Source organism: Xiphophorus couchianus, chromosome 9, assembly GCF_001444195.1.
Source record: "Xiphophorus couchianus chromosome 9, X_couchianus-1.0, whole genome shotgun sequence".
NCBI lineage: Eukaryota > Metazoa > Chordata > Actinopteri > Cyprinodontiformes > Poeciliidae > Xiphophorus > Xiphophorus couchianus.
This window is the reverse complement of record NC_040236.1, coordinates 25,163,754-25,191,040: the sequence shown is the minus strand read 5'-3', so window position 1 is coordinate 25,191,040 and position 27,287 is coordinate 25,163,754. Positions and strand designations below refer to the sequence as shown.

The window sequence follows — 27,287 nt, the reverse complement described above, 5'->3', positions numbered from 1 at the left end:
ATAAACACTGAACACACATACTGAACTGCTGTTGCCACTGGATACTTCCTGGATTAATTAGTACTGTTTGCTTTTCAGTGATGATGTTCTAGGATGTGTTGGTTGTTGCTGTGATTTTTCAGTTCTCTGTTGTTTCTCTCTTCCTGCAGGTGTAGAAGAGACCTGAGGTGTGTTCTTGTCTTCTCTTCTTCCTTCTTTCCCTTTTAACTTTCTACCCCAGCTCTATTCCCTCCTTCCTTTTTCTCTTTCTTGTCTCTCTCCATTGCATTTGAAATAAACCCAAAACAGTTTCACATAAAGTCGTTTATATATATATACTGTATATATATATATATATATATATAAAATTCCCTTCTCACTCACCACGGGTGGTTCTTATCCTCTGTGCTCGGGTCCTCTACCAGAGGCCTGGGAGCTTGAGGGTTCTGCGCAGTATCTTGGCTGTGCCAAGAACTGCACATTTCTGGACTGAGATGTCAGATGTTGTTCCTGGGATCTGTTGTAGCCATTGGCCCAGTTTGGGGGTGACTGCCCTGAGGGCCCCGATGACCACAGGCACCACTGTGGTCTTCACCTTCCAGGCCCTCTCCAGTTCCTCCCTGAGGCCCTGGTATTTCTCTAGTTTCTCGTGCTCCTTTTTTCTGATGTTGCAGTCGCTTGGTATTGCTACATCTACCACAACGGCTTTCCTCTGTTGTTTATCCACTACGACAATGTCTGGTTGGTTCGCCATTACCATTTTGTCTGTCTGGATCTGGAAGTCTCACAGGATCTTAGCTCTGGCGTTCTCCGCCACCTTTGGGGGTGTTTCCCACTTTGATCTCGGGGTTTCCAGTCCATATTCTGCACAGATGTTTCTGTACACTATGCCTGCAACTTGGTTATGTCGTTCCATGTACGCTTTCCCTGCCAGTATCTTGCACCCTGCTGTTATGTGCTGGACTGTCTCAGGGGCCTCCTTGCACAACCTACACCTTGGGTCTTGTCTGGTGTGGTAGATCTGGGCCTCTATATATATCTGTATATGTATGTATGTATATATATATATATATATATATATATATATAGATATATATATATATATATATATATATAAATCTGTTGGATCTTCTACATGGCACTAAAGCAGCAGTTCTGAGTGTCACCCTCCCAGACACGACACATAAGAAATAGTATTAAAGACAGAACCCAGCAGTTTTTACAGTGTACCAACTGCACAGGAAAAACGACAAAACGTCAATGTAAGCAACAACAAAACCCCCCTGATTTATTTGGAGTTCGCATTGCCAGTACAAATAAAGAGCAGAACCCCCCCACACCTTCCAGCTAATGTTCTCCACAGACAAACAGGTTTGGTTTGTGATTAAAAAGACAATATTTCTCAATTTGATATTTGCGTTTTCTATTTTTACATAATCAGAGATCTTAAAAGATAAAACCCGTCAAGAAAAAGGTTCCACGGTTCTACTCTGAAATCCTCGTTAAAAAAAAAAAACAAACGACGGTATAACATCCAAAACACTGCAGTACGTTATTTTATTGAAGAACAAAAAGACATGCAACAAATAAAACATTTCATGTTTTACAAATTGTTCCTTTCTCCTCCCATGTCTTCCTCTTTCTTTTTTTTTCCTTTCATATCCCAAAACTAAAAAAGCGTCATCACATGAAGCTTCGGTAATGTTTGACAGGCAAATGTGAAAAGAAGTGTTGCACCTTCTTTGGGGATGAAAAAAAAGGAGAAGAAAAAACAATTCTTGTGTTTTCCTTGCATGGCCGGCGCTGTCAGTTCTGTCCGATGCCTTCTGAAGACATGAGTGAGGCAGGTTCTGTCCCCCCGCCCCTCCACCCTGCAGGTGAGAAGGGGTGGGTGGAGGGGGGGGGGAGTCCACCGCTGGAGCTGTGAAATACACAATTTCAAACAAGTGTAATAAATACAAACACATCTTTAGAAAATAAGAATAAAAACAAAACATTTTGTGACTTCTGGGGACCGAATTTAAAAGATCCGTTGGGTTTAAAAAAAAAAAAGCAACGATGTCCGTTAAAAAGCGGGTCAGGACGGCAGGCTTCAGTCTGTGGTCTGAGTGCATAACAACAGAACAAAACTATCCATTTCCAAGGATGTGGAAGAGGTGCATATCTACATACTGTACACAGAGCGCTGTGGGGCTGATTCACGTACAGACAGACGCAGCTGAGACCAAAACAAACCAAAGAGACGAAGATGATTGATCCAGGAAGCGGAGGCAGAGGAGCGGCGTGCGTTTGGTTCTGGGTTCTCTGTTCACACTGCATCTATTTGGCTTTGAACACAGGACCCTCCCTCACTGGTCCTGCTAAAGCTCATCCGATTGTTTTTGGTATCAAAGTAGTGTTCATGTTTTCATCGGCTAGTAAAAGGTTGCACGTTGGTAAGTGTTGCATCTCTTTACGAACAGAGAAGAGGAAAAAAAAAGAAACTTATCTGTGCCAAATGTTCCTGATTCTTCCCGCTTTTGATTTCTTACTGGGTTGTGGATGATTTTTGCTCAATATTTGGTACAAAATCTGTCCGGTGCTTACTCAGGGTGAAGCTCTGATCATGTGTGGACAGGCAGCAGAACAGATTTGGTTACCAGCAGTTTTTGGCCTGATTTACTTCCATATCTGAATGTGTAACAACGAGTGTTGACGTCTAGCGTTATATCCTCTCCTATTTCTATCCTCCAATCAGCAGGCGGCGTTGTGCTTCATTTCATATTGACCTGCTGAAGCCATCCCTGTAGTCTCTGGTCCTTTTTATTTCCTCCGGCTGGACATTTGTCTGAATTTGTGTCATTTCAGTCCGTTAATCGCAGAGACAAAAATACTTCAATACTTTTTATTTTACTACATGACTCAACAAACAGTGCCTTCCAAAATTATTTATACTTTTTCACATTTTGTCATTTTACAACCACAACCCAACACAACATCACAACATGGCTCCTCTATTAATCATAAGTTCAGCAAATACTCAGATCCACTCAGTGCTAATTGCTGCTGGCTAGTCTGGAGGAGCTGAGTCAGGGAGTTGTGCTTTGTGTGCCAGAAGCTCTGTAGCTTGGAAACTGCAGCTCTGAGGAGGAACTGTGTCTCGAAGGCGAAGCGAGGTCTACCTTTTGAACAGCTCAATAGTTGCCATGGAGACTAAAGGATTTCTCAAACAAGCATGAAAGAGTGAAAGCAACACTCCAGGTGTGTTTTTGATGACAACATAACATGATGTGAATCTCAGCAGGGGCAGTGTTGATTTCAAACAACACTGCCCCTTTAAGAATTTTTCTAAAATTTGAAGGTTCTATTCATTTTTTTAAAATTAATTTCCATTTGATGCTTTTCAAATAAGCTGCAGTGTTTTTTGCATTTAAAAATAAAACCATAAATAAAGGTATGATAAAAAATGGTCATTTTGTTTTGAAGGGTCGTGTAGCTTCATGCGTCTTAATGTCATAAAGGCTGCTCACCCCCAATCTGCTGAAACATGGGAGGATGAATAGATTGTAAATTCATGATGCACTACTCGGATTTTTATTTGTACAAAGTTTCTAGAAGTTTTATGTATAACATATATTCACATTTTTTTCAACCTCTTTCTTATGCATATTTTTTTGTTGTCAATCTCATAAAATCCAATCAAAAGCCGGTGAGGTTTGTGGTTGTAAGCAGAGAACATGTGGAAAAGCTCAGAGAAATGAATCTCTGTAGGATGTTAATAAACGAGATCAAAACTGAACCCAAATTCACCTCCAGGGCTGAACTTTGGCACAACGGATCCATAAAAACAATCAGGCTGCGGGAACGATAATGCTAAACGGGAGCAGTTGAATCACTTGCTGTGTTGGAGCTGAAACCAGAGGTAGCGTGAGTGTGTTTCATGTGGCCAGACGGCGGGCTGGGAGCGGACAGTAGGAGTTCATGATAGAAAGTGAACTACAAAGAGGCAACTTGGACAACGAGTGGAAAATATAAAAACTGTGAAGCCCAGACATGAGTTCTCTCTGCAGGCTGGCGAAGCTGCTGAGGAGATCCAGACAGAAAGAGGAAAAAAAAAAACTACAAAAATGGTGGAAGCATTGTCCCCAGACCCCGACTGCCTCGAGTCACATCCAGTCCTGCAGGATGGGTGGGGGTGGGGAGAGGAGAGCGGCAGATCAGTTGGAGGTGTCGGAGTGAACACTTCCTGGTCCTTCTGTGGGGGAGGTCACTGAGGACGGGGTGGGAGCGTCGGGCCAGCCTCCGTTAGCCTGACACACAAACACACACAGAGGACAGAGACAATGAAAATATTTACAGCTAGAAATTATTCTGCAACTTTAATAACAACAAATGGGGTCAAAATTATGCAGACTGTCCCATCAATATGTCATTCAGCATCCCTTTCCACCTGATTTTAAAAGGCTGATATTATATATTTTTTAGCACAATTAGATAATCATGTTACTTTGAGTCGTTATAATCTATTAGGTGAAATATGACTTAAAAGAAATTTGACTTTGTAATTTAAAACTTTGAAATTGGGCCTCTGTCTCTTTAAGAAACTCTTGCTCTTTCTGAAGATCCGCCTTCAGGAAGTCATAACATCACTCCTGTTAACAGTGTTTATCAGCATTTCACAGAGAAGTAGCTCCTATGAAGAGCTTGGAAATTGCAGTTCTGTGGAGTAGCTGCACCTTGAAGGCGGGGCTATGTCCAGCCAGGTGTTTATTACAGCTGAATGGTTGCCATGGAGATTAAAGGATTTCTCAAACTTCCCTGAAAGAATCAAGGCAACAGTCCAGTTATGTTTCTGATGAGTGAAAACCATCATGACATGATGTGAAGCTCAAAAAATTTCCATTTTACATAACGCTGCCCCTTTAAGAACTATCAACAAACTTCTGCTATAATTCCGACTGGATATCTGAGAGCTGTAGCTGGCAGTAAAGGTGGATGTTGGTTCTCTGTCAGGAGCCAGAAGGTTTGACATCAACACAGACCGAGAAGGAGCAGAAATGTGGTGCCAGTGCTGCTGCTGCTGCTGCACAGACTGGATGGAAGGATGAAGATGTAGGACTGATTTTTCAACTTTATCTCAAATCAGCAGCTGGACTTTTGAAACTTGGGCACAAGTGGGCGTTCCAACCGGATGATTATACACATCTAACAGATAGCAGAGAATTCTAACTGAAGCTAACATTGGTCCAGAAAAAAATAGCTTCAACTAGAAAATTCCTGAAAATGTCTTGCTTCTGATCGTTGCTATGGAAACGGTCAGATCAGTTCCGCATGACTCAAACTATTAACCCTTTGCAACTGCGTCACTTAATCATTTGAGGCGAATGATTAATCATGACGGACGTCGGATGTTTATATTTCAGGAGGCTGGGGATTAAAACAGGGATTTTAATAGTTAAATATTAAGTTTAGATTGACAATAGTATATTAAAACCATTAATTTAAGTAGGTTTTTTAACATTCTACCAGGCTTAAACGTTTGAATCATACTTGACTTAAAAATATCTTAAAGTAAAATTAAATGTAACTTACAGGCATTTGCTGCTGTTGTTGTAAAATGTGACAAGAAACTTTGCCTGCTTGGAGAAGAGCTACAAAGAAATAATTTTGGTTTAATAATTTTACATGTTAGCATAAGTAAAGAAGAAAGAATGATCCCAAAGAAATGATGCTGCCGCTCCATATTTGATGGGTTGTAAACAACCCACTCCAACACATTTGTTCTGTACGCTGCGGAAATGCAAACATTAGACACAATACTAGAAAAGTGTGCCTGTCGGTTTGGACCCAGCGTTCTGATGCTAAAAATTAGCATCAATGCTAAAGAAAGCTGCAATAGTATGAGAATCACAAGAATGTTGACTAACATGGACATGCACCATTCAGTATGAGACAGTAAGTGTGTCAGCTAAAATTAGCAAAAATGCTAATGTTAGCGTGATTGCTATCAGTAGCATATGGGGCATCACTAGGATGTTGTCTATAATTGACTTCCTCCATTCAGTATACTAGACATGGCTAATAAGTCAGAAAAATAGCTAGTAGCTTATTTAAGCTAAAAGGCTAATGCTAATGAAATGCCTTGCGCTGCAAGGAATTTCCCTAACCTGAGAGAAAAAGATAATGCAGGCTAATATTATTAACCTGAGGGGCATATTGAGGCTTTTATTTTGTAATTTTCAGTAAGCTTCATATTAAATGCCCACACTAATCAATGTGTAACAGTGCTTTGGATAAACCAGTCACATAAAGCCAAAAAGAGCAGTAATCTCATGTTAAAATTGTCAAGGCTTTTATTTTGAAATTTTCACTAAGCTTCATTTTAAATGGCGACACTAATCCATGTGTAACAATGGTTGGGTAAAATCAGTTATAAAAATCCCAAATCACAAGTAGTTCTAAAGGCCAGCTCAGTCCTTCTCAGTAGTAACTGACAGTTCCACCATGTTGTAGTTCTTACATTCAGCTCTGACCTCTTTTGTAGGCACTGAGTGTCCGCCATGTTGTAGTTCTAACCTTCAGTCATTGTAGTTCTAAAGAGCAGCTCAACTGTCATGTGAGTGAGACAGAAAGGTGGAGAAAGAATTCTAATAATTTGAAGTAGTTAGTTTTTCTGAAAGACCTGAGAGGAATATTCAGAATTTTATTTTGAAATGTTCAGTAAGCTTCATTTTAAATGTCCAAACTAATCCCATGTGTAACAGTGTTTGGGTAAAATCAGTTATAAAATGCCCCAAACACCAGTAGTTCTAACGGCCAGCTCATTCCTCCCCAGTAGAACCTGATAGTTCCACCATGTTTTAGTTCTAACCTGTATGTTCTGCCATACTTAGAACTACAGTGATGCCTTTTTGTAGTCCTAATCAGCTGCTGTGTGTTCTGTTGTTATGGTAATTGAGCATCTCTGCCAGCTGTGAGTGAGATACACTCACAGCTGGCAGAATTCTGTTTGAGCCATTATAAAAAAAACATGGGGAGAGTCACAAGCATGTTGACTAACATGGACTTGAACCATTCAATATGATAAAATTAGTGGGTGGGCAAGCACTTTTGCACACTTGCCCACCCATAAAAGTGAATAATTCTAGATGAGTAAAACTGAAACTTGAAGTTTTTTGGCAGATCACTGATCTTTAAAAATCCTCACCTGTCGATTCAGAATTTGGCTAATGCTGGTTTGTTTTGTCTGAATAAACAATAAATATGGCAGCAAAACCACCAGGTTATGGATGTACATGAGATCAGCTTAACATATATCAGCCACAATTAAGCAAACCAGGGTCGTTTTATGGCTGCACCCCTAGATATTAATAGCTTTTTTAAGAAGACACACAACCTTAATTTAACTGCATCCATAAAAACACCAACAATAGCAGGACTGTCAGCACCAGAACCAAACTCAGTTCCAAATCGAACAGAAGTTTGGACAGAAACAGATCAAATCAGAAAATCTGCTCCACTAATATTTCAAGACTATTACACAGTAAGGAAAATGCCAGGCACCTTTTAATTAAAAATAGGTAAACTAAAAGTTTCCTTCAGAAACTGAGGCCTGAGAACCATGTAGTGAAGCTGACTGTTTTATTAATCATTCCCTCTACGAGTTCATGCAATCAGTTCCTCATTCAACTTTTCCCAATGACGTGGGAAAAACATTTTTATTCCTTAAAGAACTTAAATAGTTTGATTTTTGTTTCTCCCCATATTGACATTAAGTAAGTCTGAGGCAGCGGTGTAGTAAAAGTAAGAAGCACTGGGGCGTGCCGTGGTGGCGTGGGGGATAGCGCAACCCATATTTGGAGGCCTCGACTCTTAGACCCGGCGATGTTTGCTGTATGTCTTCCCCTTTCCTTCTCCCCTTCTTGTCAGCCTACTTTAATATAAGGGACACTAGAGCCCACAAAAGACCCCCTGGAGGGGTACAAAAATAGTAAGAAATACTGCCACCTTCAGGTTGGAGTTAGCATTGCTTAAACCCAATGTTTTTGACTATTTTTTGCAGAAAATTTGAAATAAACTCACAGTTATGAATTAGTGTGAAAAAATGTCAGGATCTATTGATATTGCATGAAATTGTGAAAACCTGGAGGGTTAGGGTAAGGGTTGGCACACTTCATGGGTGTTCTGATGCTACAAATTAGCATCAATGGTAAAGTAAGCTACAATGTACTCAATAGCATGTGGAGATTGACAAACATGTTGAGTAACATGGACTTATGCCATTCAGTATGTTGAAATTAGTGTACAAGTTAAAATGAGCCAAACTGCTAACATTAGCCAAAATGCTGTCAGTAGCATGTGGAGCATCACTCCATTCAGTGTACTAAGCATGGCTAATAAATAAGAAAAATAGCTAAAAGCTTCTTTTAGGGAAAAGGCTAATGCTAATGGGGGCAATGAAATGCAAAGGTTTGTGCTAAGGTTAATTCACTGTCTTGTGCAGCAGGGCAGTGCAATAACCTGAGAGAAAAAAGATAGTAAAGGCTAATATCAGTTAGCACTACCCTGAGAGGAATATTTAGGCTTTTCTTTTGAAATTCTTTTACAAAACTTAACGCGGTGTCACTGTTGCTCCCCGTGATTAAGCTCATAATTACAACCCTCTGTGCTGAATAGCTCTCTGATAGCAGACGGTGTCCATAAACAAGTTTACTAAATATTGTACAATAACTGAAAACAGAGATGTAACTTCTATCATGAATATAGATTAGCCAAAAACCCTCCAAATTACAATGAAATACTTCTACTTCTGCTGGGCGACGGAAGTAACACCCTTAATCGTTTCCCCAGTAAGCCTCCCAGTAATAAGGTTGATAGAATGTTCAATTCCAATGGTATCAATGACATCAGAGGTTATGACAACACTCTATGATACCACAAAGGAGTCTCTCTCTTGAATGTAGCTCGCAGACAGCATTTTCTCAGACCTGTTCCACAGTTCTATCGCGACAGATCACTCTTCAGAGCACGTTCGAAATTAATTGAAACAAGCGGGATATCGATTCCAGATATTACACGCCTTTCAGAGAAGCAAGAATTTACCACAATATAGACATGAAGCAACAACAGATTGTTTGTGAAGATGAAGCTTTTCCAGCTGAGCTTTCATGGGTCGACATTATGGACCTCAACATCCAAGTCGACTACGACGCAGTCATTTCTTTTGAAAATGACAGCGACAGCCCCGTTAAACCGGAAGATGAATCAGTAGAGATCCAGGGGGAATCAGGTCCTTCTGGCAACTTTGAGAGTCCAACATCATTGGAAGTCAAGCAGGAAACAACTCCCTCTGCTGGCTTCGAGATCACCCCCTCAGTGGAAGTTGTGGAAGAAACAAACCAACACGTCACTGATCTCACAAAGCAGGTAGACGATCTTAAAAAAGAACTGCAGAGTAAGATTTTTGATCTCCATGAGGAAAGAGACCGAAGGATTGCATATCAGGCTGAAGTCAAATCACATCAGGAGGAGATTCAAAAACTGCAAAAAATGTTAGTAAAAGAACATCACCTACGAGTTAAACGTGAACATGAAAGAAACGTGCCAGAGATTAAAGATGTGTCAAATGTTTCTTGTTCTTCCAAAGTTACAGCCGACAAGAGCATTCTTCAACAGCTGGAGTACTTCAAGAGGGAGGCTGAAAAATATGCCTTCCGCAACAAAGGTCTGATAGAAGTCATGGTAGAAGAATACAGAGTGAGACTTAAATATGAGGAGCAGCTCAAAAGTCACACTGAGCAAGCTTCCAAATTCAAAGCACAGGAGGAAACGGTGAAATCTCTGCAGGGTCAGGTTGCAGACCTGAAGGTGAAGTTAAAACTTGCTCTGGAAAACAACCGTCCTAGAGTCTCCACCCAACCAGAGGTCCCCCTGCAAATAGAGGGCTCCCTACGACCAGAGGAGTCCAAGGAAAGACAGACCTCCAATCAATCAGTGAGGTACGAGGAAAGACAGACCTCCAATCAATCAGGGAGGTGTAACGAAATACAGACCTCCAATCAACCAGGGGTCTCCATACACAGCGTGGCTCGGCCTTTGCACCGACCCACACCCAGGTTGCAATCAGAGGAGTCCACGCAAAGCCAAACCTCCACACAAACATGGAGGTCCGAGGAAAGACAGACGTCCATGCGACCAACCTCCACTGGTTGCATGAAGGGGCTTCATGTTGGCGTTGGCGTGAAGGCCAATCTATGCCCGGCTCGGCCTTTACGCCGACCCACACCCAGGTGGCACTAACCTAGGTCACTATCCAAACCTAGGTTTTGCTAACACTTGGCATTAATTGCTTGATTAATTGATCTCTCTAAATTGTCCTAAGGTGTGAATGTGTGTGTGCAAGGATAAGTGTGTTAGATGATGGATGAATGAATATTTGTTAAAAGTGTCTGACAGTAGAATATGAAACAGAGAATCTGCGAAAATGCATCTAGCTCTGCTACTATCCAGAAACAACCAATCAGAACCAAAAAGCAAACCTTTGGTTCTGATTGGTTTCTAATGTGTTGAATGTGTTTCAGCACATTCAACACATTAGACTACTAGTGTACTGCAGCTACACAATTGGCAGAAAAACTCCCTAATATTATATCATCATTGTGTATAATGATTTAGAAAACAAAATGCTGTACAGGTTTGTCAAAACTATTTCGACCCATATTAGAACTTTGCATTGATTTCCTTCATTTTAGTAGCTGCGATTTTGCCTAATCCACACATTTTCCCTAACCCCAAACAATATTAGTCTATTCCTAACCCTAACCCTATCTAAAACTTAATCAGCATCTTACCTCTAAATGTTACCCCTGACCCAAAGCAATGAGTCCATCATATTAGGACCAAAGCCTGGTCCTAATATGATGGAACTAATGCAGTGTTTCTCAATTCCGGTCCTCAGGCCCCCCTGCCCTTCATGTTTTAGGTGTTCCCCTTCTGCCACACACCTGGATTGAATCTGTGGGTGATTAACATGCTACTGCAGTACTTGATGACTGCAGAAGAGGTCATGCTGTTCTGGAACAGCTGTTCTGAAACAGAGACACACCTAAAACATGCAGAGCAGGGGGTTTAAGGATTGGAATTGAGAAGCACTGACCTAATGTGACACTGGATATATAATGGTGCGTTCACACCAAATGCGTTTTGAGCATCAGGCGCAGCTGGTTTGCATTCAAAGTCTATGTGGAGGCGCGTCGAGGGCCGTTGCGTCGCGCTTCAAGCCTCTAGCGCGGCGCGATTTGAACCGTTTGGAGCGTTTGACAAATCTAGCGCATCCAACGCTTCACATAGACTTTGAATATAAACCAGACTCGCCTGATGCTCAAAACGTGTTTGATGTTAATGCATCAGTAGAATGTTCAGTTCTACTGGTAACAATGATATCAGCAGTGATGACATCACACTTTGATGCATCAAATGAATCTCTCTCTTGAATGTAGAACGCATGCTGTTTTTTCAGACCTGTTCCTGTTTCAGAGTTACAAGTTATGAATCTTTTCCAATAGTATTGTTAAAATGATTTGAAGGCACAGAATCAGCCCAGTACAGGTTCACATTCTCAGGTTAGAGAGACTCACCTGGTATAAAGTTAATTTTTTGGTACTGGAATCACGCCGGAGATAAATTAGTTTAATCACAGTATGTCATGAATATGTGTGCATGTACTCCATCTTAAGTCCAGAGCATACTAGATTTTTGTTGCTTTTGCCACCATTTGATGATATGCATATAAGATATAACATAAACAGCAACATTCAGAGATGCGAGTTTATAGCAGTTGTTCCACCATGTCTGTAGTTCTGACGTTCTGCCATCACTGTGGTTCTAAAGAGCAGCTCAGAGAGGCAGACTAAATTCTGTCTATTTTGAGTCTAACTGACACTGTTTTGTGTCAGTTAGACTTTTGTTTTGAGTTAAATTTGGCTCGTTTTTTGTTAATTATGTCGCCACAGTTACTCGAAAGGCCAACAAAAGTAATAGCTCCCCTGACAGGATTGAGCCGCACGTTTAGATATATATGTTGTGAGGGGGCACGCAGCGGTACGAGCCGCATTAACGATAGTAGGAAGGGGCAGTTATTTTGAGGTGTAGAACAATAGGGGCCTGCCATGCAATGCATAGGAATTACATTCCTATGCATTGCTATGGGCAGGCCCCAATTATCTAAGGGATAGACTCTGGGTTAATATAGGAACTAAAATATAACAAATCTCGTTTCAGAAAGCCAAAGAAAAACTTGCCTTTCATATTAGAATAAAAAAAAGGGTAAAATGAAGTGTTGTAAAGAAGAAGCATGTGAGCAGCAGACCCCCCTCCTCTAACTTTCAAGCCGTGGCAACATAAATCACAGACCAACAGCCTTTCTGACAGATATCCTGCTCCTCCATTATGCATCGCGGGGCTTCTCTACAGGCCGCAGCGCTGCAGAACACGGCGTAGTGTGGCAGTGAGGATGTGGAAGATGTGGTAGAGCAAGCAGGCGTCCAAGGAGAACTGCATGTTAGAGGTCAAAGGACTGGGAGGGAGCGGGCCCTGAATACGTTAGCGGCCTCTCAGGGTTAGCGCAGCCGGCTGCGGCGGCCGCTCCCAGCAGCCTGGGAGCCTATTTGAATAAGCAGCCCTTGTTTTTCTATGCGGGAGACATTTCGTCTGATTATCATATGGCCAGTGAGGCAGGACGGCGACAGCGGAGGAGGCGAGGCGAGGCGCGGCGGTGACCGTCCTCGTCCTCTCGGCTCGCTGTCAGGGCCATTAAAGAGACAGAAACATGATCTGAGCAATGCGCTTGGATTGCTGTCCCAGGCCCACACTCTGCTCTCCTTGTGTCTGTCTTATCGATTTTCCCCTTTACGACACGGCTTGTCGCTGTGAATTTTCCTACTCTTTGCTGCCGCCAGCTAATACCCACCCTCCCCACTTCCACACCCCAAACTCTGCTGCAAAATAAGACAAACAAGACGAGAACACACCCCTGTGGCGAACGAGGAGGCCGCTGCAACAGAGAGAGCTTTTATTTTTACCGGAAGCTTCCGGCTAACAGCGGGTCAGATGGAGGGAGGGAGGTGTCACCTGGATGGGGGTGGAGGGCAGCAGGTGTCTGAATGGGTCTGATGGGACGTGACAGGCTCTGCCTGTGTGTGTGTGTGTGTGTGGCCGGTGCGATATGCAGCCAATCAAATGGGTTACCGTGGAGCTGAGACAAGTCCCACTAAGTGGCATTGTGAGCCCCGTGGCGTCAGAATAATTGGCGTGGAGAGAGAAGAGGGGAAGAGAATGCTTACGTTGATGCCCTGCGGACTGTACATCTGGTTGGCTGTGAGTCCTTCACTGTATCCGCCTGTCTGACTGATAACATGGCGAAGGGTATCCACCTGAAACATCCCCAAACAGCAGACAAAGCAAGGTCAGCGTCAGCACGAAAAATCACCAGAGATCAGAGCGAGGGACAGCAACTCTACAGGGTTCTATCCTTGGAGACAACAAAGACCAAACACAGCTCAACAAAGACAAGTACTCACTTTCTGCTAGCAAAAAATGGATATATTTACATACACGATGAAATATTTACATGATGAAAACATATAATTCTTTGTCTGATAGGTTTGAGGAGTCAGTGAATTGGGAATAGTCCTTTATGGGATAGACCAACATAAAGCAGTGCATTATTGTGATGTGGAGGAAAAAGGATTCCTGGTTTTACAAATGAAACTTCTGCAAGTGTTGAGTGCATTTCAATGCAGCCCCTTTACTCTGATACACCTAAATAAAACCCGCAAGGAACTGACAGGCAACACAAAGGAGTTGGCATAGGGGGCTTTGGGGGTACTTCCAAAATCTGTTTTTTTTTTATGACAGACTGGCAAGAAGAAAGTCACTATTGCCATAAGAAAGTCTGAGAATCCGTCACTAGCTGCCTTTCTATTTCCCATGAAACTGCGCAAATTAGAAATACAAAAATAAATTAACTTTTCGAAAAAACTCACCTTGTTCTGTAAAACGTTTTTGAGCTACAATGAGGTGGGTTTTTTTTCGACCATATTGTTAGTGTAGTTCACATAGTTCACAAAACTGCAATACAATACTTTTTTCGCATCACATGATCAACAACCAGAGGTCTCTACTGGAGGAAAGACAAAGAAGACAACAGGAAGTGGTAGGACGATGGAGCTGAATGTTTTTTTTTATGGTTTCTTGTGAATAAACTTATTCACGTGTGATTTCGATCGTGTTTCTTATTTAATGGAAACACAGCAATTGCAAAATTGTGTTTTTTCAACATTAGCAAAATAAAGTTTTGCTCACATGGAAATGCAGCGACTGTCACTGTTGCTCTGCTATTAGAGAGGATTGACTGACAGACCCCCCCAACCAGGTCACATATGAGCTTAAAAACCGTCACGCCACTGTTTCCAACTTTGTTTCTATGTTTAGCGAAATTCAGTCACAAAAAACATATCGATCAGAATTGGAATTGGAAGGCCAGGCTTTTTAAAGATTAGTGATCAGCCAGAAAACTGCAATTGGTGCATCCCCACTAAGTTGTCACAGGTCATATAAGCACGATGTCACAAATATACCATTATCGCAATACCAGCAGGCGTAATATTGATATTGCAGAGGACTGTTTAGAGGGAAGTAACTGTTTTCTACTATATGTGAAGAGCTCTTAGGTTGTATTTTTCATGCTGATGGAATATTACATCAGTTGTTCAGAGTCTCTCAGCAGCAAAAGCTCACAACAGACACGAATGACATTGCCAAAAATACTAAAAGTCACCTAGAGTAAAGGCAGGAAAGCAGGAGCATATCGAACCTGATATCGTTATCGCAATATTTACCAATATTATCGCCATTGCAATATTTTTATAAAATTGTGCAGTCCTATAGGCCAGGGACACAGGAAACATGTGGAAGAAGGTTCTCTGGGAAAATGAGGTCAAGATCGAAAGTGAACTAGAACAGATGAAAATTAACACCACACATGATCCTGAAAACACCGTCCACATGGTGAGACACGGTAGTGGAAGCATTATGTTGTTGGGGATTCCATCAGCAGGTCAAAGTTGATGAGAGGATGGACGGAGCTAAATGCGAAGCAACGCTGGATACGAAGGCTGCAAAAGACCAGAAACTGGGCTGGAGCGCCACCTAGCAGCAGGACGGAGCATTTACAGCTACACACCAGCAGACTGAGAGAGAGGTGGTTCTGCAAGGTTTCAGCTCAGGGGACGATCAAAATGCACTTCACACTTTACAGATTTTTATTTGTAACAATAATTAAACTTAGAATCTTTTTACCTTCCAATAAAATACATTGAAGTTTGTGATGAAATAGAAAATACTTCTAAAAGGTCCAAGTTAATAATGTGAAAATATTCTGAACATCTAGACCCTTTGGTACGTGATTTAGTTATTATTTCTGTGACAGAAAAAACATGGCTTTATAGTATTTTGACAATAGGTTTTCCCGACTACATGAGGTTTTTATTAGCTTTTACTTTATTTCTTCATTTTATATATAACATTGTTCGAATGTTTGTATTTTGTGTTGTATGTTTTATGGGACCACGGATGGAAAGTAGCTTTCTGCTATACCCGGTATAACATTAAACGTTCATTAATATGCACTGTAACATTAAAGTAAAATCAATCAATCAAATAAAGAATATGTAATGACCAACACAACAACTACAGGTCACTATCAATAGTTCTTTGAACATTCTTCAGTTCAAAGAACATTTCAAACATGTTTTATTCATCTTCCACCTTAACCCAAAAGCAAACCCTAATAATCTAATCATTTATTCACAGCTTGGAGTGAATATATTTCATAGATTTAGTGGGGGATAACTGCATTATATGTCATAACTACAGGCAGAAGACCAGTAAGGTCATGTATGTTCTAATGAAAGCAGTGGATGAGCCTATCTCCTGTCCAGCACCGGGCCCTACCTGCGACTGCACGTTGGCTCCCACCTGAGCCCCCTGGTACGAGTCCCCATTGAGAGACTGCACGCTCATGAACAAGTCCCCGGAGTTTGACATGTTAAAAGAGCCAGCAGAACCTGGAAGAAGAGAGGGAGCAGTGGAATCACAGAGAGCCAGCAGGAGAAGCAAGACGAGCCATTCAGGCAGCATGCACAAGGTTAGTGAGCAGCAGCAGCAGCAGCAGCTGGCTGAGATCAGAGCAGCTGAGCCAGGAGAAATATCCACAGGGACAGAGTCCAGGCTTTAACATTACACACAGACGGAGCAGGCTGTTTGTTAGGCAAACAGGAAATAGAACAGGAAAATGCTCTCTTCAGCTGTGATTATCACTGGCTCACTGACAGAGTCTTCTATCACCATAAAAAAACACTTTTTTAAAACATTTGACCCATAGAATATGAGTGAAAGCAGGCTTCTGTCACTTATATAGAAAAGCTCCCTGTTTATGCTAGGCTGAGCTAGAAAGCCACTTTTCATTCGTCATAAAGTACAACAGAAAACATCTTCAGAAAAGCTTTACAAAAATTAAGTCCAGTATTTCTTTTTTCATACCATTTTAAAAATAATCACATTCTGTCATATCCAGAAAAATATCACCATTGCTATGTTCCAAATTAGCAACGCTAATGCACCAAAGCAAAACCAGGAATAAGTTGCCAGAGCAGAAATGGAGAATAAACATAAAAACTACTAACTTCTGAGGAAATAGTATTTTTTTATATAAACTCTGTAGTTGAAGTCAAAAAAAACTCTGCCATGCTTTAAATAGCAATGTCGGCAGTTTTAAAATGGCAAACGTTGCTTGAATTTGGCTTATTTCCAGAGTAAATCTGAGCCAGTCTATGGACAGTCTTCTGAAACTTTTACACCTGTTTTCTCACTCATCTCGTTTGATGAGCGCCAACATTCAAATGGCCACATGTATTTCAACATGATTAGAAAGTCTCTACATTTTCAGAATCTGTAACTCAAAATGCTCCCATTGAAAATTGTTCCTGGTGTTGCCATGGTCAGTCACATTTGTTTTGTCTTGTGTGAACTAAAAGTGGCTTCATGGACATATGAAGAAGTGGACAATCATTTTTCACTTGTGTCTATGATTAGAGAGGAAGGTGAAATGATGTTGATAAGAACCCAATCTGGTGATACTCCATAGGAAACATGGAAGCACCTCTCAGTCCCAGGTTGGGTCATGGTGCCCAAATTTTTATTTTCTTATCTGCTGTATGATTGAGTACAGTCATATACATTTGTATGGTCCCCCAATAAAGACGTGTTAAAAACATGAAAACAAATTCATCTTTTATTGCAGTAGTATAATTCAGCAATGAAAAGTGTTTAGGTAATTTAGGCAAATTTAAACAGTGGGGGAAAAAAATCCCATGTTGAGAATTCATTGATTTGATCAATATTACTGGTATCATTATTGATACAGTCATTACACTCATACAGTTCCTTTAAAGTAAATGTAACAGAGCCATTCTTAAAATAGATGCTGTAGTTTTTGATGAGGGGATCAGCTTCTCCAACTTCTATTTAGCAAACTATGACTTTTTATTCATATGACTAATATTCATATTCTCATATTCATATGAGTATGACTAAATCAGCCATTAGCCACTTACATTAGGTTCTTACATGGGGGCTAATGTATATTCCAGATGGAAAGCAAAGTAAAAACAAATACCTCACTGTTAGAAAACTGCATCTTGTTTTCACCAAATCTCCATAGCAACCATTACGATATTGTCCACACACCGACTAGATGTTTAGTGTTGATGCAAGAAAGAAAAAAAAAATTCTGTCCTACCATGACAAATACTAACATGTGGCGTTTGCTGGGATATAAACTGGAGCTGTGTGTTTTCGATGAGAGTATGATCTGGGTTTTGAGCAACACACACTCCAAGTTCGTTTAGCTGGAGAAAAGGGACGAATAAGTAGCTTGTCCCCACTGTGACGCACGATGGAGAATCTGTTATGCTGTGGGTTAGTCTCTTTCCAAGGTCCTGGGAGCTCTGTATGAGTGCATGGAATCATGAGCTCTTTGAAATACTCATGGATTTTGACTTTGTTGAAATGCAGCTGTGAGTCACAAAAACTCATTTCAGGGGCCATCTTTGAAAATGGCCCTTGGGGCCACACTTTGGACACCCTAGATCTACTGAAGTTATGCAAATACATCCAAAGGTCCCGTCCTTTACACTCCAAAATCTTTTAGGAGTAGACCTAGAGTTGTCATTTTGATTTTTGTAAAAATGTATTAAACAGCCGAGGTTCCAAAAATAGTGGTAAATGTGATTTTATTAAAGGGACAGTTTTATGTAAAATCAACTGTTTTGAGCTTTGCATCATGCTATTAATTACATTATACCTGGAGTGTTGCCAAGATTCTTTAATGCATGTTTGAGAAATCCTTTAGTCTCCATGGCAACCATTCACCTGTATAAATTGCCTGGTGGAGACGCAGCTCCTCCTCAAAGCTGCAGTTTCTGAAATTCCACCTCAAAGAGCAGCCCTCCCCCAAAACTCTCCACTCAGCTCCTTCAGACTAGCCAGCAAGGGTTCGTGCAAACACCTGGTGGAACTACTGAGTTCATTGTAGAAGCTACTTCTCAGTGAAACACTGGTAAAACATTGGTTAAGGGTTAACAGCAATGTTATGATGACTTCCTGAAGGCGGAGCTTCAGAAAGAACAGGAGCTTCTTAAAGAGACAGAAGCCCAATTTTAAGGGGTTAAATTATGAAGTCAGATTTCTTTTAAGTCACATTTAAGCCTTTTTATAACAACTGGAGGTAACATAATTACCTAACACTGTCCTTTTAAAAACAAATATTTCTTAACAGAACGAATGACTGCACTTCAGTATAAGGTGAGTTTGTGCTACTGCAATAAAAGGTAAAATCATTTTTAAGGGTTGCTAAACATTATTACCAGGGGTGCCGACACATTTGTCCACATATCAGAGTTTTTGGTAATTGGTACTACCACAGATATCTTTTGACTGCCATTAGAAATCATTTAACACAGTGATGAGGGCACACAGGATTAATTGAGAGTAAGTAGAAAGGACAGTAAGGAAATGGAGACTGCATGAGAGCTCAGGTTGATCAAACTCTAACAGCTCTTTTCCACATCGCTCAGAGCCATACTAAGCAAATGTATGCACTAATAATACTTGCTGAGTATAAACATTGAGTCTATTTATGGAAATAACAGTGCATAATTATGTGATGGGCATAATTTATGTAGAATAGTGGCCTATTTAGTCCTTTACAAAGGAGTGTTACAGCATCAGCACTAATAAAAGCCTTAAATGTGTTACACTGATGGACAGAGAGGAAGTATATGTCTAACCCCAGCAGAGCCAGGGACTTCCTGTCTCACCTGCAGAGTTTGGAGTGGAGGGTGAATTTGCTTGGCTTCCATGTGAGGATGCATTAGCCGCATTCACGGCAGTTCTTGCAGCATACATGTTGGCTTCTTCTTGGAACTTACCAATGTTTTTCTTGTATCTGATTCTTTTATTCCCAAACCAGTTGGAAACCTGAGCAGACAGGAACGAGAAAAAAAAAGAAAAGAAAGTTTACTTCTCCAGATATGTAGCCACACAGAGCCTCTTTAAAGAATAGTGTTTAGCTTGAATGGCCTTTAATGGCATGTGGAACACTGCAGAGAGCCACTGTCAGGAGTGCGGGCTGCACAGACTGGTGCTGTGAATCTGCATTAGTGCCAGAATGGAATGATTGCCAATAACAGTCTCATTATGTCACCATGACTGCAGCTATCATCAGAAGTCACGCAAGCACCAATCAGTCAACTTCCGCTAACACCCATTACGGCTAATGGACTCCCAGATGAAGCCAGGGGGGTAATCCCAGCCCTAATGATAAACAACATTAAAATGAAAACCAAATCAATCCTCCAAAGTTTCTAATAGACAGAGTAGGTAAACATTCTCCTTTGTTATAGCCAAGAAACTGAAACTCCACAAATCACCGAGCTACCGAGCAGCTTCCACAGTCGAGCCCAGCTGCATCCTTAGATCATTTGGTAGAAATTAATGAAAGCAACTGAGAAAACAATCCATTCCCACATGATGGATTCACAACACAAACTGCTGTTTACCTTGGCGTTGTCATTGTTTTCCTTATTATCAATTCTCACAGGACTGAAATAAGTGGAGATGCTGAAGTGCAGAGATGAAACAAACAACAACACAAAAAAACATGAACAGGATTTTTAAATACTTCACAATTGTGTGATGCCACAAACTTTTCAGATGTCTTTAGTCGTGTGATGAGTTCCTATAACAGTTACAGTAGGTCAACATGGGACTGGATTCATACAAGTATTAAATATTCACTATTTAAGCTCAGGTTTCTGTCTTAGATTCATCAGCTTTAGAAAAAGCTAATGCTGCCTTGCATAGCTAGTGGCTATTTATGTGGAATTTTAGTTGGAATTGTGCAGTCATGACTGGATCTGAAGAATGGAGCAGCTGCAGTTCCTAATAAAAGACTCATCCTAAATCCCATGTGATTCTCTCAACCAGACGTTGGACTGTGGAGCTGTAATGTTTCTAGGATTCCTGCAGGTGATCTTGTAACTACCATCACATCCTCATAGTGCAAGAAAGAATCAGTTATTGCTTCATTCAAGAAGAAGTTCAGTTACAATGCCTTGTGAAGGTATTCGTCTCCCTTCAACATTTTCATGTTAATTTATGTTCCAATCAAACATGCCAACATATTTTATTTAAGGATGCCAAATATATCAACACAAATAAATATTAGATGATAGTCATTTTTTAAAACATAATCAAACTGGAGCAATATTAGCAACCAATATTTGTTTCCATCTTGTTGCGGTTTGTTTCAGAAGGGGGACGGGAGAAGTTTGGTCATGTGACAAGGATGGACAAGGATGCTAATGAAGCAAAGGATTGTGGGATTGTAACTGAAACAGAGAAGCAGTGGTGAAGTCAGTGTGTATATATACCTGTATATATACTGTATATACAGTACAGACCAAAAGTTTGGACACACCTTTTAATTCAATGAGTTTCCTTTATTTTCATGACTATTGACATTGTAGATTCACACTGAAGGCATCAAAACTATGAATAACACATGTGGAAATATGCACTAAACAAAAAAGTGTAAAACAACTGAAAATACCCCTTATATTCTAGTTTCTTCAAAGTAGCAACCTTTTGCTGTGATTACTGCTTTGCACACACTCTGCATTTTCTTGATGAGCTTCAAGAGGTCGTCACCTGAAATGGTTTTCACTTCATAGGTCAACCTGCCCTGTCAGGTTAATAAGTGGGATTTCTTGCCTTATAAATGGTCATGAAAATAAAGAAAACCCATTGAATTAGAAGGTGTGTCCAAACCTTTGGTCTGTACTGTATATATACTGCTCAAAAAAATAAAGGGAACACTAAAAACAACACAATATAACTCCAAGTAAATCAAACATCTGTGAAATCAAACTGTCCACTTAGGAAGCAACACTGATTGACAATCAATTTCACCCGCTGTTGGGCAAATGGAACTTTGTACAGAACAAAGTATTCAATGAGAATATTTCTTTCATTCAGATCTAGGATGTGTTATTTGAGTGTTCCCTTTATTTTTTTGAGCAGTGTATATATATATATATATATATACGTATATACACTGCCTGGCCAAATAAAAAGCATATACCTGTACACATATATATATATATACAGTATATATACTAAACTTGGAAACTAACACAAGTTTGGTTCCTGTGGTCATAAGTTTATAAATTTAAATTGAGCATAGTTTAACCTTGTTTTTCTTATCCCTGTAATTTTTTTCACCTCGTTTTCATGAGAATACAATGTGTTTTTATTTTGTTGTTTTTGTGGTTTTTATTATTTTAAAGTATTGCGCAATGAGTCACTTTTAAACATGTTATATTCATATTTATTGTGTGTTTATGTCAAATTTTCTGTTTGGCAAGAAAGTTGACTTGGTATAAATAAAAGTTTACTGATTTAAGTTTGAAAATATTGTTTTCTTTTATTTGTACATCACAGTTGGGTGAGACAAAACATGATAAAGTGTAGGGATGTGATATTTTAGCAAGGTGTGATTTTGGCTGTAACTCCATTGTTAGCACCTCTCTCTAGATGAGGGTGGTTCAGATTCCCAATCTCTGAGTTATAGTGCACTGAGCAATTAGTTCCAAGATGTTGAGGTGTGTTTTTTGATTGTTGTGGTTTAAAATTACTGATTTTCCTGCATCTTTTTCAAAAAGTTGTAGTCAACGCTGCACATTTTTACAATTTACATTTATAAAATGTTGAAATTGCTGCACATCGCCTTCCCAAAAAAACAAACACAGAATTTCAAGGTAGTAATATTTAAATAATATTTAATATTTAAAGTGGAAGCAACATTTTCAAGCACCTTCTGGATATTTCAGTTTCAGTTATCAGCTTGAATGGCCTTTAATGCACAGAAAGTGCTAAAGAAGAATTAATCATTCAAGTTAACAAGAACTGTTTACACAGTAAACAGCAAATGCTACAGATTCTATTGAAATGGTTTTAATAAAAAAATACTAATGTTACCTTAATGTTTAGCATCAGACATGTTTTCATCTTGCAGGTTCTGCTTTCAAGAGATGACGTGGCACAGGAAGTTAAATTAGAATGGTACGAAGGGGATTGGTCAAAATTCCTATGAGTTGCAGTGATTGGTCATAAAAGAAGGAATTTCAGAAAATATTAAGATGATTGGTCAGGATGCAGGAAAGTAGCAATGACCAGTGAAAATTTTACAAAAAATGATGAGTGGATTTGTATTAATATTTGCAATCTCAACTTCCTGCAGGGACTGACTAAGGATAAATCTTCAATCTAAAACTCATGAGGGCATTTTGATGTGCAGTTTGCGTTTCTACTACAGCAAGCGTGTCATACCTCAGAATGAGTTTATACAGGTTTTTTAAAAACTGTAAAAATGATGATAAGGCATATTTACACCATATCTGTTTTAATGAATAGAACAGCTAGAAGAACAGAAGAGCCATCTGTATCTATAACAGCCTGTGAACCTTGTATTAGGTCAGTGGTCCGGACGCTGACAGCATCTTCAGTTAAAACGGTCCTTGTCCCACAGCGGGGGGGTGAGGGGTGCCACTGATCTGCTCGTACCTGGGCCACTGTGATGGCACACTTCTTAGCCAGCTCCTCTTTGGCCTCCTCGCTGGGGTACGGGTTGCTGAGGTGTGAGTAGAAATACTCGTTCAGGATCTCCGTCGCCTGCTTGTTGAAGTTTCGTCTTTTCCGCCTGCAAGGAGAGCAACAGGTCGGTCTCAGCGCGTTGGACAGCACCAGTGTGAACTCTGATCTGACCTACCAAGTTCAGATCCGCAGCATTCCCTCACACTGAGCATGCACGTAGTGACAGTGGAGAGGAAAAACTCTCCTTTAACACGTCTGACTAATAGTCGCGTTGTTTGGAAACACTCATTTCCGCACAACTATCTCGATGTCCCACCAAACCATTTCAATCAGTCTGACACTTTAACCTTGATTCTGTTGCCATACTGACGGCTTCACATCAGGAACTTAATTCAATAAGTGAGACAGATTACATAGATTAATTCCACTCAAAATGATGCATACAAGCCTTCACTTTTGGTAATAATGATGATTTTCTGCTTCCAGCTAATGAAAACATAATATTTAAAATTACAGTACTACATCAGACCAATAATAAACATTTTTAATACAGAAATGTGTCTACATATTTAAAGGATGTCATTTTCAAAAGGAGCCTCATCATACTTTAGCGGTGAAGCGATCGCAGGTTTTTTTGGGCTGATTATCATTCTTTGAAAACTCTGACCTACCAGTTCCAATTTCTTTTGTCTGAAAAGTCACTAAATACAGACATTAAATTACTAAGTTACAAATAGTGGGTTGCCTATTGTTTACCACGCATGTGCAGATCTGACCTGGGGAGGGTGGCTGATTTTCAGACCTTTGCAGAGATAAGATCGGTTTCACATGTGTCAGCCAATCACCAATCTCCAAAAATAAATTAGACTGGGGCAGACTTATCGGCTGACTGCTTTAGTTTATCATACAGAAAAGAAGGGATGGGTAATATGGACTTAAAATTTTATCAAGATATTTTGTGGTTCATTTTATAATTTATTGTGTTAACAAAAAAAGTTTTAAAAAAATTCTAAACATTTACTACAGTCTTTTTAGAAGAAATATATCAAACATTGTTCTAAAAATAAAGCACATGCGTCTCTCTGCCCCAGATTTATTGAATAATATATTTATACCAAAAAATAAAGCACAATAATTGGATTCAATAATATATATTTAAGCATAAACATTCAGATTGCAACTTGCCTGTTTTAACTGCTACTGTTTTCAGGTTAAAATCAAAACTCTTTCAGAATCAGATCGTCAGATCAGATTTCAGGATTGTGCTGCTACATTTCATAGGCTCTTCTTTAAATAAGATTTTTTGTGGAAAGCTGAGGTATAATTGATAATAATACCTCAGTAAATGAAACCCAACATGAGCTTTGTTGGAAGCATGTTGGAAGCAAGACTCCAGGAAGTCACGCTGTTTGACAGCAGAGACGCAGGCTGGACTGATCCGACATGAACACTAACATATTTATCTGCCAGCACACCTTTAAGCAGACGGAGCGGAGCTTTAGAGCTGGCTGACCCCTCCATCTTCTGCACCTATCAGGTCACGTCTGCCGGCGCCACATCCCACCATGGCTTTACATAAGCTGAAAGGGAACTCTTCAAAACCTCTTTGCATGTGCCGGGTGGCTGAGGAGATTTGTGCTAAAACCTGTGTCCCCCGCTCCAACAGCTCGCAAGAAAAATATGTAAATGTGCACAGCATGGGCTCCAGCAGCCAGTAGATTAATCAGAGGTGCAGAACATGCTAGTGCCTCTCAACCAGTAAAAGCTTTTGCTCTTTTCCCATCCTATTCCCCTCTTTGCTGCTGCTGCGGCGGCGGCACCGTCACGTTCATTTGCAAGAGAATAGATAGGGAAGCTTTATACGGGCGCACACGCCTCATTTAAATGTTATGCCTCCAACCCTGGCTTTGAGTGGGATTTATCCTTGGAGAAATTTATGCAAATCCAAAACACGCATCAAAGAGAACAAGCGATTACATTAAAACTGGGAAACTGTTAGTGTTGCTGAGCACACGGGGAGCACTTATTGGCCGAGTTTGCAGGGTGTTCTAAACGGCAAATGGCATCCAAACATGCAAACCAGCCGCCTTGTGTGGTAGGCAGCAAAGAAAAACTACAGAACACAACACATACGTAGCTTCGTATGTAAGTTCTTCATAGGCGTATTTGTGCTGTTGTTATGCCGACAGGGTTTCTGCAGGTTTCACCAACTCAAATTTAAGACTCTTTCAGACCATTATGGATATAATGTAAGGCCTGTTTCACAACAGAAATGTATAAAGGAAAGTTCCATATTGTATATCATGGTGGTGCTGCGCTTTGTTGCACAGAATGAGTGTAGCATTGTATGGGTTAGCAACAGAAGTGAGTGAGTGGCAAAGATGAATATCGTCCAGCAGTGATAAATTTACACTTATCCATGACAAACGCAAAAAGCTAGTTGGCTAGAACAGTTAGCAGCTAGTTAGCGGTAGCTTCGACAGTCTCGAGCAATTGAACGCAATGAAGATGTCTGTGTGAGACTCAACCTGCTACCCAACAGAAAAGTCTAAATTACACAGAATATTAGATTATACATATATTTTTTTTTCTTTTGTGTTACCTTGCAAGCATATTGCATTCCCTTGCAACAAATTTGCAAATACACTTGGGATTTTATATGCAGTCACAGAAAACTGGTTGAAAATCAATTGTGTTTGTTGTGTGATATCTTCAGGTGGAGATGGGACTGTTCATGAAAACGACCCTTTATTTACCATTCAGAATAACAGACTAACGGTCAGATGGGAATATTACCCTGAGAAAAAGAAATAGTTTAAATAGCCCAAATAGTTTGAATGTTTTCTTTTTTTCCCTCTTTCCTCCTTTAGTTTCTTATCTTTTTTATATTAAAAATGATAAATTAAAAATTATATTAAAAATTCTGTAATGTTTATGCCTTAGAGTAGAAATGGAAAGCCCATGTTTGAACTGTTTTGCTCTGGCTTCTTACACACAAGTTTGTGTTTGCTTTATCCAAAAGAAAAAGATTTAAAACTTCAGACAACTCACAAATGAGACACTAAAACACAAAGAAAAACCTTATAAAAACCTTATTTTGTAGCAGAAAGATGTTCAATATTCAAGATGTTGCTTGAACTGAATACTACACATAACCTGAATTTCTACTGAATTTAAGACATTTTAAGGTGTTAATTTAAGACACATGAATTTAAGGCCTGTGTAGAGCACAGAGCAACACAAATATGCACACAGATAGAAAACACACACACACACCTGGCGTCGAGGAAGCGGGAGCGCAGGATCATGACGGCTTCGCACGTGCTCTGCTTGAGCTGCATCTGGATGGAGCTGAACTTGCGGTGGATGATGCTCACCATGCGCTCGATCTCTTTGGGTGAAATGGGCCGCGTGCGCGACTGCTCCCGCAGCAGGTTCATGACGTGGGTGGTGAACTCGTTACAGGCCTGTGGAGAAGGCAGCAGCGGTCAGTCAGAGAGCAGCCAGCCTCCGCCCTCTCACACACAGCTGCAGATGGAGAGAACCTCCATTTATCAACAAGGCTGTGCCACATCTGTTGCGCGGAGAAGTGTAGCCTGTATATATGAGGTGGAGGGTTCCCAAAGTCCCCGGATGGGAGATAAGCACTTATATGTTTCATATTTAACAGAAATTGTGATTGGGAGGAACCGGTGACAGCTGCTCACTCTCAGACACACACTTTAACGGCGCGGCTAACCCTGGGAGTCAGCGTTTGGTTGGGTCTCCAGTGGGACGCCGGGCGTGAATGTGCTGCGATATTTCACTCTCACTGTCTCCTCTTCTTTCTTTCTGCTTCTCATCCTCATCCCTCCCTGGATTTAGCCGTGTCAGGCTCTGTCTGTGTCTGTCTATCTGCGCCAAAAGCGACACTGTTGTTGCGGATGCGGCGGATGTAAAGGCGACGAGAGGAATGCACACAGCGACACAACGCGCTGCATATGATGGACTAATCTGGGATGGGAGGCATCAGAAGTGAATTCCTCCCTGACAGCTGATGTACTGTACATTAAAGAAAA

At 40.5% G+C, this 27,287-nt stretch overlaps 1 protein-coding gene across 3 annotated transcripts in view; it reads right to left on the bottom strand.

Moving 5' to 3' along the window:
- Positions 1-1,242: 1,242 nt before the first annotated feature.
- Positions 1,243-27,287, bottom strand: part of LOC114150981 (pre-B-cell leukemia transcription factor 1-like) — an 82,535-nt gene continuing 56,490 nt past the window's right edge. The window contains exons 4-9 of one of the 3 annotated variants that reach the window (XM_028027851.1): positions 26,506-26,696; positions 23,200-23,335; positions 19,395-19,554; positions 15,970-16,082; positions 13,299-13,388; positions 1,243-4,268 (exon numbers count right to left, since the gene is read on the bottom strand). In XM_028027851.1, the coding sequence (XP_027883652.1) occupies positions 4,176-4,268; positions 13,299-13,388; positions 15,970-16,082; positions 19,395-19,554; positions 23,200-23,335; positions 26,506-26,696 (783 nt within the window). In that variant the 3' untranslated portion in view covers positions 1,243-4,175. The remainder of the gene's footprint in view (positions 4,269-13,298; positions 13,389-15,969; positions 16,083-19,394; positions 19,555-23,199; positions 23,336-26,505; positions 26,697-27,287) is intronic. The other 2 variants (XM_028027852.1, XM_028027853.1) reach the window with 2 other exon arrangements.